Here is a 12,248-nt window from a genome sequence, read left to right as displayed (position 1 = left end):
CACCATAGCCTGTGACCAGCACCTCCACACCCCCATGTACTTCTTCCTCCTCAACCTCTCCCTCCTCGACCTGGGCTCCATCTCTGGTATTGTCCCCAAATCCATGGCCAATTCCCTCTGGGACAGCAGGGCCATTTCCTACACAGGATGTGCTGCACAGATGTTTTTTGTTCTCATCTTCATCACAGCAGAATATTCTCTCCTCACCATCATGTCCTACGACCGCTACGTTGCCATCTGCAAACCCCTGCACTATGGGACCCTCCTGGGCAGCAGAGCTTGTGTCCACATGGCAGCAGCTGCCTGGGGCACTGGGTTTCTCCATGCTCTGCTGCACACACCCAATATATTTTCACTACCACTCTGCAAGGGCAATGCCCTGCACCAGTTTTTCTGTGAAATCCCCCAGATCCTCAAGCTTTCCTGCTCACACTCCTACCTCAGGGAAGCTGGACTTATTCTGGCTAACGTTTTTTTATTCTTTGTGTGGTTTGTGTTCATCGTGCTGTCCTATGTGCAGATCTTCAGGGCTGTGCTGAGGATCCCCTCTGAGCAGGGACGGCACAAAGCCTTTTCCACATGTCTCCCTCACCTGGCCGTGGTCTCTTTGTTTTTGATCACTGTCATATTTTCCCACCTGAAGCCTCCCTCCATCTCTTCTCCATCGCTGGACCTGCTGATGGCAGTTCTGTACTCAGTGGTGCCTCCAGTAGTGAACCCCCTCATCTACAGCATGAGGAACCAGGAGCTCAAGGATGCAATGTGTAAACTGATGACTGGAAGTTTTTCTGAAGAAATAAACTGTCCTCTTTCTTATTTGTGTCACTCATATTGTAACTTATCATAGGCCCAGATTGCTTTCTGCAGTTTATAGTGGTGGAGAGTTTTTTGCTTTGTTTTACTTGTGATAATGTTTTGCACAAATAGATCTCATTATTTATCCCACTTCTAAATTGTTATCTACCTGCCTCGTGTTACCCCGAGGCGATGTAAACGAAAGCCATGTTCTCTCTGTTTCTTTTTTTTAAAAAAGAAACAAAACCCAAAAGATCCTGTAGTGAATTGTTTGTCTGAGATTTTCCTTCTGAGACCTTTTCTAGCATTGCAGTGGCTGTGCCTGTTTGTAGAAGTGGAGAGGAAAACAGTCCCAGCACAGCAGCACTGCCAGGGAGCAGCTGGTCTTTCTAGAGCTGCTCACTTTCAGTTGCATACTCCCCTTCTGAGCCCCATGTGTTGGTGAAGGAAGGATTGCTCTGGCAGCTTGGTCACAGTGATGCTGTGTCTTAGTCCTGCGATGGCAAGCAGCGACAGGCAGTGAGTACTTCTGGGATAGAGCTGGCTTCCATAACAGCATTTCCATCATACAAGGGGATCTCCGCAGGGAAGTGCCTGAAGGCTTAGCTCTTTAAATGTTGCTCTCAGGCACATGCCCAAGAAAGTGACACGAGATAAAACACCAATGAACAGCTGAACTGTGTGAGCATGTGGGGTGGGGGCATGTAGCAGTATACGTGCACAGCCAGGCCTTCTGGAATAGGTAGGAAGGACCAGCAGAGCAGGGTCTGTGTCTATGTTTGCTGGACACCCCACGGAGGCTGCCCCAGGGGGCTGCTGTTAATAACAGTAATGGTGGAATGTGCCTCTTCTTCATGATGATGAACAGCAAAAACTATCTAATTTTACTTTGTCAGTCATTCTTACCTTAAAAAAATGCTGTAATTCTTCTCTTGCATGGAATTTTTAGTATAATGACTTTTTTCTCGCTATTATTTCTTTGGTATCAAACAATGGCTACATCTGCAAGCACTTCCCTCAAATTTGCCAGGTTTATTCTCTGAGTTGTTTTGTGGTTTTTTAATTTTTTTTTTGTTAGTTTATTTTTGTTAGTTTTTTGTTGCTGGCCAAATCTTCATGGGGTGCACAAGATCCCAACAGATGCACAGAGGCCAAGGGCACAGCCATATTGCTACAATGCTTCTACTGCCAGGACCAGAGTGTGCTCACCATGCTGAGACCAGAGCTGAGAAGCTGGGAGGGGAGTCATGGAATCATTTTGGTTGGAAAATACCTTTAAGATCATCGAGTCCAACTGGTAATCTAACACTGCCAAGTCCACCTTTAAACCATGTCCCTAAGAACCTCATCTACACATCTTTTAAACCCTTACAGGGATGGTGACTCCACCACTACCCTGGACAGCCTGTTCCAATACCTGACAAGCCTTTCCATGAAGAGTTTTTTCCTAATAGCCTATCTAAACCTCCCCTGGCACAACTTGAGGCCTGTTCCTCTCACCCTATCATTTGTTCCTGGGGAGCAGAGCCCGACCCCCCCTGGCTCCAAGCTCCTTTCAGGCAGGTCAGAGATCAGAAGGTCTCCCCTCAGCTCCTGTTCTCCAGCTGAACCCCCCAGCTCCCTCAGCCCCTTCCATCACACTTGTGCTCCAGCCCTTTCCCCAGCTCCGTTCCCTTCTCTGAACTCGCTCCAGCACCTCAAGGACTTTCTTGGCATGAGGGGCCCAAAACCGACCCCAGGATTCGAGGTAGGGCCTCACCAGTGCCCTGTACAGGGGCACAATCTGTTCCCTAGTCCTGCTGGCCCCACTGCTTCTGATACAGTCCCTTCGGCTGATATTAGATATTTGTAATGGATGGGATTCATCCTGCCTAGCCATAAGGGCTGGACCAAGTCACTCAAAGTGACTCAAAGCTATTTCTCAAAGAGCCCGTATGTGGCTCACTGGTTCTTTATCTTGACCAATAAGTTTTTTTATTTTTGCTCTTCCTGTTCTCTGTGGCTTGTGGAGAGCCCACGCTGGTGCAAGGGAAAAGTGTGTGGAGGAAGGAGAAGCAGAGAGGAACTGTTATGGACTGACTGATATCCCCCATTTCCCATCCCACTGTGCTGCTCAGTGGGGCAGAGGTAGAGGAGTCAGGAATGAAGAGTGAAGTTGTGACTTGGGAAAAGGAAGAGTTAGGGAGAAGATGTTTTAGTTTTGTCTTTGTTTCCCACCATTCAGCTCTTTCTGTGGGCAAAAAATTAAATTAAATTTCACCATCAATTTTGTTTCGCCCATGATGATAATTGCCAAGTAAGCTCCCTTTTAACTCCACCTGTAAGAGCTTTTCCATCTCATTTTCTCCCTTTGTCCTCTTTGAGAAGGAATAGTGAGAGAGAAGCTGGGTTGGTGTCTGGTAGCTGGCCAGGGTCAGCTTGACACAAGCTGCCATCGACTCCACTGGAACATGACTACTGTGCACCATTTTTGGTGTGGGACATTCTCAAGCAGATCTCACTCACCTTACGATATTTTGCATGGTAAATTTTCTACCTTCTCTAGCCATTCCAGCTCTTATTCCAGCTAAAGGGATCTCATAGGCAGCTGGACAGCCACATTTCCCTGATTGTTTCCAGACATGTTCATTGGAATGTGATGTCTCTGTTCCAGCAGGGCCCAGGTTTTATTGGGGCGGATCTACCAAGCCATGCACCTTGGAGGTACTCCAGAGCTTTCCAATGAAAGGTGTAGGAAACAATCAACCATACTTGAAGTGCTTCTACAGTAATGTGTGCAGCATGAGGAAAAAGCAAGATGAACTAGAAGCCTTGGCCCGGTCCCAGGAATATGATATAATTTGCATTAGTGAAACCTGGTGGATGAGTCCTGTGACTGGTGTGCCATGATCATAGAATCATAGAATGTCCTGAGTTGGAAGGGAGCCAGAAGGATCATCGAGTCCAACTCCTGTCCCTGCATAGGAAAACCTCACCATTCACAACGTGTTGTCCAGTCGCTTCTCGAACACTGACAGGCCCAGGTCTGTGACTGCCTCCCTGGGGAGCCTGTTCCAGTGCTCCAGCACCCTCTGGGTGAAGAACCTTTTCCGAATGTCCAACCTAAACCTCTCCTGGCACATCTTCCTCCTGTTCCCTTGGGTTCTGTCATTGGCCACCAGAGAGAAGAGATAGGTCCCTGCCCCTCCTCTTCCCCCTGTGAGGAAACATGATGAGGTCTCTCCTCAGTCTCCTCTTCTCCAGGCTGAACAAACCAAGTGACTTTAGCCGGTCTTCAAACAGCTTCCTCTCCAAACCCTTCACCAACTTTTTAGCCCTCTTCTGGACACCCTCCAGTAACTTAACATCTTTTTTATCTTGTGTCCCCAGCCCTGCACACAGTGCTTCAGGTGAGGTTGCACCAGTGCAGAACAGAGCAGGAAAATCCCCTCCCTGCCCAGCTGGTGATGCTGTGCTGGATGCACCCAGGACACGGGTCCCTCTTGGCTGCCAGGGACACTGCTGGCTCGCGTTCAACTTGGTGTTACCCAGAACCCCCAGATCCCTCTCTGCAGAGCTGCTTTCCAGCATCTTGTGCCCCAGTCTGTATGTACAGCCAGGATTGCTGTGTCCCAGTTCTCCAATTTGTGCAGATCCCTCTCCAGGGCCTCTCTGCCCTTCAGAGTGTCGACAGCTCCCCCCAGTTTTGTGTCATCAGCAAACTTACTAAGCAATCCCACAAGTCCTAAGTCATTTATAAAGACATTGAAGAGTGCTGGCCTTAAGATGGATCCCTGCAGAACCCTGACCCGGCCAACATAACCACATTTACTAGAACTCTTTGAGCCCAGCCCATCAGTCAATTGCTCACCCACTGCATTGTGTGTTTATCCAGCTGTGTGCTGGACATCTTGTCCAGGAGACTGTGAGAGACAGTATCAAAGGCTTTACTGAAATACAAAAAGATACATGTCAACTGTCTTCCCTTGGTCAAGCATGTGGGTAACCTTGTTGTAGAATGAAATTAAGTTGGTCAGGCAAGACTTTCCCCTCAGGAACCCGGGCTGACAGGGGTCAATGACTGCGTTGTCATTCAGATGTTTTTCAATAACTCCCAGAACAATCTTCTCCATGATTTTGCCAGGAACAGAAGTGAGGCTGACAGGCCTGTAGTTGCCAGGGTCATCCCTGTTGCCCTTCTTGTAGATTGGGACAATGTTTGCCAGCTTCCAGTCTTCTGGGACCTCTTCAGATTCCTAAGAGTGCTGAAACATCATGGAGAGAGGTCTCGCTATGACATCAGCCAGCTCTTTAAGCACCCTTGGATGAATCCCATCAGGCGCCATCGACTTGTAGGGATGCCCCTGGAGTAGCAAATCCCATACAAGTTCCAGATTCATTGGGAGTTTATCATTCTCAGAGCCATGGTTCTCCAGCCCAGGGTTATGGGGGCCTCCTGCCTCACCCAGCCACCAATGCTGTGCTTGATACACCCTGGGACACAGTTGGCCCTCTTGACAACCAGAGTACACTCTTCATCATGGTGCATGGTAGAAGGACAAAAGCCAAGGGGTGGATGGTGAAAGCCGAGAGGTTCAGCTGGGAAATAAGGAAAACATTTTTCCCCAGGAGCTCAGCCAGTAATCCATCGAGGCTGTGTCATCTACAACCTTGGGGGTTTTCATACTCTGACTGAATAAAACCTTGAACAACTTGGTCTGACCCATTTTGTGACAGGTAACTGCAGAATTCCTAAGGTTCTTTCCAACCTCAGTTCTCTTACTGTTGTCATCACTTAAAAGAATGAATTCTGCCTGCAATTGCTAACCTAAAGAGACGTAAATCCTTTCAGTTTGGGTCAGTCTGCTCATACAACAAAGAGTGACTTGCAAAACACCTAATCACAAACTACAGAGACTACTGACCCTGCAGCTTTAGACATTTTGAAGCCCACACAATTACTTGAGTCTTGCTCTAACACACATCTCGAGACTGTTGGATAAAGTGTCCTTTAGCTGAATGTTGCTCATTATATGCTAAAAGGATTTTGCAATCAATATGTAAATGTGCAACCACTTGGCTCTTTAGGGTGTGAACATAGTGATAAGATTTTGTATATAATGCCTTTTAGTTTTCTTGCTGGCATGCTGGCTTTATTTCAGCATCCAGACTTGTGCAACTCTGTGAATAAATATCTCATCTCTGTATGCTAATTTGGGTCATTTGTATGCACACTGGGTAAAGAACCCTGTTTCTGGGACAACATGTGTCTGTTTCTGGGGTGACCGGGGAGATGAGGGGGTCTCAGGTCAACTTCCGGATAGACTGTGAACCTAAGACCTGCTCTGGGAGGGATCTAAACCATGTGTGTATCATAAGGAGGTATATTTTCCAGTAATACAGCCAACCATACAAACAGAGAGACATGGTGGGGTTTGGGAGATGAGGAGCAAGGTTGTCCATACAGTGATGGACCCCAAGGAGACTGCTTTTCCTACTGGTCCTCTCAATCAGTATAAATTGGAGAGTTCTTCTATAAGTTCTTCAAAGTGCTCTTTACGTACCTTCCTCTTTAACCACACTCTTGAAACTTGTCTAATTGAACAAAAAGTCTTGAAGACTGCATGTAAATGATGGACGCAACATGGCTCTTGCCATTCCCAGAAAAAAACCTCAGGTACAATGAGGCCTCTCGTGGTTTGTCTTGGGTGCTTAGGGTAGACCATGGAGCTGTGCCTGAAAACCAGAGAACTGCTCTCAGTACTTAAAAAAAAAAAAGTTTATCATCAGCTGAAGTGGATCAACATTTTCAATAAAATATTCGTGGAATGTCTATCCTGCCAAAATATGAGTTTTCAGAATGCGTATGAATTGTGGGAGAAGAAATATTGACGTTACACCTGTGCTTGCATTGCCAGAACTCTGTTGATCATGCTGTGTATTTAATCTCCCTGAACTTCCACGTGTTTCTACCTCTCCTGCTTCAATTCCCCATGTCTGAAGTCATCTCTTGAGAAGCCTGTCTGGACATTTCCACCTTCCATTGCTCTCCAGAGGTTTTTCCTTCTCTTACTCTTTGCTCACTCAGGGCCCTCTCACCGCTCACCCTGCTTTGAGCTTCAGGCAAGTAAAGCTGAATTGTCTTTCAGCCGCTGCTCTCATACTCCCTGTTGGCAACTCTTCAGTTGCAGCCAAGGGCCTCACTGGAAGCTGCTTAAACTAACCATGCATCTGAAAAGTGTGTTTTATTGTTCTTTAATTCTACTGTGTTTTCTATTTATTTCATTTTTTTCTTTCCCCCAATTAAAATGCCCCTCTGTGCCTGTTTACATCCAGTTCTCTAAGGAAAGCAGGTAGGAATTCCTGCAGAGAAGCTGTAACAATCGGGTGCAAACTTCAGTACAGAAGCCTGGTGTAGAGAAAAGTGATATAACTCCCAGGGGTCAATGAGTGAAATAGGGAGGCTGGAGAGGTGAGGAGCAAGGTTGTCCGTCCCATGTCTAACCTCAAGGGACTGCTTTTCCCACGTGTCCACACCTCCTTAGGAGACACTCTCCATCAGTATCCATGGGAGAATTCTTCTGTCACTTCTTCCAAGTGCTCTTTGAAAATGTTCTCCTTACCTACTGCCCTGAAACCTCTCTAGTTAGCTGTACAAGTCTTCAGCACTTGAAGAAAATGATGGAAGAGACATGGCTTGTGAGTGCTTTGGGCATTTTAATGAGCCCCTGTTGTATTTGAGGCTGAGTCCGTAAACCTCAGGTACTGAGAAAAGACTCAACAAAGCTCTCAAGGAGCCAAAGGCAAAAGCAAAACCCCAAAGTTCCTTGAAGCATTAATGGGCCCCACTGAGGGCTGTTACTGACAAAGCCTCCTTGGGGACTTGTTAGAGCAGATAATTGGAGGCTGTGTTGACAGGTGAGCCAAGACCCTGTGCAGGTGGCTCTGATGCTGAGAAACCCCTTGGTTTGCTTTCTGAAGCAGAAAGGAGAAGCCATGACCTCCAGGCAATGGGAAGGGGGATCCTGTCTCTCACGGAGGGCTCAGGGCTCTTCCCGGGACCATGGGATGTGGGTGTGCAGAGCCAAAGGAAGGACAACTGCTGTGGCCAAGGGGACAGAGATCTAGGTTCTGTTGGAGGCTTCCAGTCTTGCCAGCACCCTTTGCCATCTCCATCACAGGCTGTTTTACATGGTCCTACACCTGCCCATCTTTCCCTGCAAGCTGTAGACACCCATCTCGCTTCCCCACCCTGCTCTCACCCCAGCATTTCTGTACCTTCACTGATGTTTCTCCACCTTCACTGGCTCTTCTTTGAAACACAAAGCCATGGGATGATCCAGCTCCCTTTGGGTGACCACTTGCACCACAGCCCTGCCCTTCCAGTGACATTTCTTCCTCTTGATACCCTGTCTCCACCTTCCAATCTGCACTTGGTGGCTTTTTTTTTCTCTCTTGCTTTTTCCCACTACTTGGGAAAGCTTTACCACCTGAGAAAGTGCCCATCAAGCAGGGAACACAACCTGTTAGGCTTCTTGTGGTCTTTCACTTGATCAGAGAGAAGGACCCTCACCATTATCCTCTAAATCCCATGACTGCTGCTGGCCTTTCAGCTTTGCTGATAGACACAACCATGTGCCTGCTGCTGTCCCATCATGTACTCAGGCAGAATGGACATGACAATCCATCTCCAAGCCCTCTTCCTGGATAGGTTCTTCGGGGTACTTTGGCAGAGGTACTTTCCCAGCCATGTCCCTGCTGCTGGCCTGTCACCTCCAGAGACAGAACTGACCTCACAGTCCTCTTCACAGCCACATGCCTCTTAGTGGATTATGAGTTCCTGAGACACAACTGATGTCATAACACACCATACCCATCCATAAAACTCCTATGGCCCAGGACCTGACCAGATAAACGTATGCTTGTTTTATCAAAGTTATCAAATATATTTCCTAGAAATGATTTGAGTGGGGAAACATCCCAGTGCTGCATCCAGGCAGATTTCTCTGGTATGTAACATCCAGCGTGAAGTGACCTCTAGATACTCTCTGCCCAACAGGCCTTCATGGAACCTCAAGGAATGGCTGTTTGTTTTCACTTGGGCTCATCTCACCTCGGGTGCCTCTCACCTCACATACATGACGTGCATGATCACATCTCATCCGTTCAATGAAAACCTGCTGTTACCTCTCCCAAGGGATGGGAGGTACCTCAGCCCTACGGTGTGTCCCATGTCATGAGGAATGGACACAGGGATCTCAGTTCAAGGAAGCACATCCCAGGGCTGCATTCACGTGTTTTCCCATGGGATGTTACTCCCAACATGAGGTGACCTTGAGACACTGTCTGTCCCATGGGTCTTCATGGAACCCCCTGGAATAACTGATGGCATTTGTGCTCACTGGGGATCATCTCACCTCATGTACCTGATGTGCATGCTCACATCTCATCTGTACGATACAAACACGGACTGCTGACCTACTCATTCAGTGTCCCTCCATGGAGGGACGAACAACCTCTGTGAGCTGGGGTGAGAGGCCAGTGCTGGAAATGGTGGTCGTGAGGGGCCAGTCCATGTCGTTTGCCCTGGGGCGGCTCCTGCAGGGTGTCCAGTGCACATGGGCACAGACCAGATCCTGCTCTGCTGGTCCTGCAGGTCTCTGGCAGGTGGTCTGGCTGTGAGAGGACACTGCTGTGTGCCACAGCCCTGCACACCCACACTGTTCAGCTGTACACTGGAGTCTGTATCTGCAGGTCACTGTGTTTGGAGTGTTCTTGAGCGAAACTTTGGAAGAAGACCTAAGCCTTCAGGCACTGCCCTGAGGAGATCACCTTGCTTTCTGGAAAGGCTGTTCTGAGGCCAGCTCTGTCACAGAAGTGCCCATTGCCTGTCCCTGCCTGCACTCACAGGACTGACACACAGCAGGACGGTGACCAAGCTGCCAGAGCACTCAGACCTTGCACCAGCACAAGGGATCAGAAGGAGAGTGTGGGAGTGGAACGAAAACAGCTCTGGAAGACCAAGCATTGGTGCTTCTTGGCATCGCTGCCATGCTGGACTTTTTGCCCTCCACCCATGCACACAGGAACTGTCCCTGCAGCTCCAAAAAGTCCTTGCAAGAAGGATATAGTGAAAAACAAGTCACTACAGGGCCCTTTATTTTGTTTAAAGACAAGGAGAGCACATCTCCTCATTTACATGGGCAGTGGTTATAAAAGAAAAACAGACAGTGAATTAGAAACGGGATGACAACATTATCAGAATAAAAAACCACCAATAACAAGATAAAATACAGATGACAGGCTGGGCCTGTAATTTGTTATATTAAAACTGCTATGTAGAAGAAAATGTAAAGTTTATTGATTCAGAAAACACCCAGATATCAGTTTCTTCAGGGCATCCTTGAGCTCCTGGTTCCTCATGCTGTAGATGAGAGGATTCACTGCTGGAGGAACCACTGAGTACAGAACTGCTACCACATGGTTAATGGATGGGGAGGAGATGGAGGGGGGCTTCAGGTAGGCAAATGAACTAGTACTGATAAACAGAGAGACCACAACCAGGTGAGGGAGGCACGCGGAAAAGGCTTTGTGCCGTCCCTGCTCGGAGGGGATCCTCAGCACAGCCCTGAAGATCTGCACATAGGACAGCACGATGAACACAAAACAGCCAAATGCTAAACAGACACTGATCACAATAACCCAGACTTCCCTAAGGTAGGCATCTGAGCAGGAGAGCTTAAGGATCTGGGGGATTTCAGAGAAGAACTGGTCCACAGCATTGCCCTTGCAGAGTGGTAGTGAAAATGTATTGGCCGTGTGCAGCAGAGCATTGAGAAATCCAGTGCCCCAGGCAGCTGCTGCCATGTGGACACAAGCTCTGCTGCCCAGGAGGGTCCCGTAGTGCAGGGGTTTGCAGATGGCAACATAGTGGTCGTAGGCCATGATGGTGAGCAAATACAGCTCTGCTGAAATGAAAAAGAAAACCAGAAAGACTTGAGAAGCACATCCAGTATAAGAAATGGCCCTGGTGTCCCAGAGGGTGTTGTCCATGGACTTGGGGAGAATGGTGGAGATGCAGCCCATGTCAAGGAGGGAGAGGTTGAGAAGGAAGAAGTACATGGGGGTGTGGAGGTGCTGGTCACAGGCTATGGTGGTGATGATGAGACCGTTGCCCACGAGGGCAGCCAGGTAGATGCCCAGGAAGAGCCAGAAGTGCAAGAGCTGCAGCTCCTGTGTGTCTGTGAATGGCAGGAGGAGGAACTGGATGATGGAACTACTGTTGGGCATTTTCTGCCTCTGGGCGTGATGACCTGCCATAGAAGGAAAAACAGTGACAAGTTAGGGGAGACTCCTCTAAGGAAAATAAACATGCTGTTTCTCATGGAAAACCCTCATCCTGAAGGAGGGATGTGTCAGCTCATTCTCTAACAACTGAGTAACTTGTTTCATCACAGCTTAAAATGCAGCTTGGGCACCTAGGTTCCATGAACACACCTCTGCGGCAAGACCCCCTGTGTTGGTGTCAGAACTAAAATGGACCCACATTCCCACCCCAACCCCACAGAGCAAGGGCACCAGAGACAGGTGAGAAACAGTGAAGAACACTGCAGTGCTCCAGAACAAATAAAGCAAGGACAGAAAGGCAGAGAGGCATGCTGTGAAACCTTCTCCTTACATGGCTGTGCTGCTGCCACTCATATGATGACACTGTAGAGCAAGTACTTTTAGCATCTTCTTTGTGTAACATGTTCCAGGAACCCTTCACCTGGAGGTCCAGCTGCTGAGGTGACTCGTGACCTGGACCTCATGTCTTTGGGGCAGAGGCTCTGCTGGGGAGGAGAGGAGACCAGGGGGTTTCACTAGGAATGTGTGTGCACTGCACAGGATGTCAGGGGGCTTCCTGAATCCCCTCCCCAGCATTTCTGGTCACAGTTCCCTCTCTCTGCCCATCTGCCTCCTGCCTGGAGCTGTCCCTGCTGGGAGCTCTTTCTCTGTCCCTGGGTCTGCTCCCTGTCAGTGTCACAGACCCCGTCCCACCCACTTGTGTGCTCAGCTCTGCCCTGCTCACGCCTCCTGGCACCGGCACTGCCCAGGAGCAGCTCAGGCGAGTCCTAACAAGAATGTGGGAAAATGCTGCCTCAACGTCCTTCACAAGGACCCTCTGCAAGTGTCCTCAGGGTGAGCTGGAGGTGTGAACAGTCCCCTCTCAACAGCAGAAGGACCCTGCCCTGTCAGGGATCGCTCCTTCTACCCACAGCTTCTCCCCACAGCATCGTGGGGATCTCCCCGGGCAGGCTGAGCGCTGACCCTGGCAGGCAGCAGAGTCCCTGCCCTGGCACAGCCCTGGGGTGCAGGGACCCTGCTCTGCAGGACAGCCCTGGGCACCCCTGGGTGCTGTCCCAGCTCACACCCTGCAGCTGGGAGAAGGCAGCTGTGGTGCCATGTCAGTGCAGGGAATCCCTGCTGAGGAG

At 49.0% G+C, this 12,248-nt stretch overlaps 2 protein-coding genes across 2 annotated transcripts; one reads left to right on the top strand and one right to left on the bottom strand.

Annotated features, from left to right (window-relative positions):
* The first annotated feature begins 211 nt into the window (after positions 1-211).
* Positions 212-5,147, top strand: LOC135990125 (olfactory receptor 14J1-like). Its single transcript, XM_065637548.1, has 2 exons — positions 212-764; positions 4,981-5,147. The coding sequence occupies exons 1-2, from the start codon at positions 212-214 to the stop codon at positions 5,145-5,147; spliced, it is 720 nt and encodes a 239-aa protein (XP_065493620.1).
* A 4,984-nt stretch (positions 5,148-10,131) lies between these two features.
* Positions 10,132-11,064, bottom strand: LOC135990403 (olfactory receptor 14C36-like). Its single transcript, XM_065638063.1, has one exon. The coding sequence runs from the start codon at positions 11,062-11,064 to the stop codon at positions 10,132-10,134; it is 933 nt and encodes a 310-aa protein (XP_065494135.1).
* Between the last annotated feature and the right edge of the window lie 1,184 nt (positions 11,065-12,248).

Source organism: Caloenas nicobarica, chromosome 6, assembly GCF_036013445.1.
Source record: "Caloenas nicobarica isolate bCalNic1 chromosome 6, bCalNic1.hap1, whole genome shotgun sequence".
NCBI classification, from domain to species: Eukaryota; Metazoa; Chordata; class Aves; order Columbiformes; family Columbidae; genus Caloenas; species Caloenas nicobarica.
The sequence above is the reverse complement of the archived record's forward strand: the minus strand, read 5'-3'. Positions and strand labels throughout refer to the sequence as shown.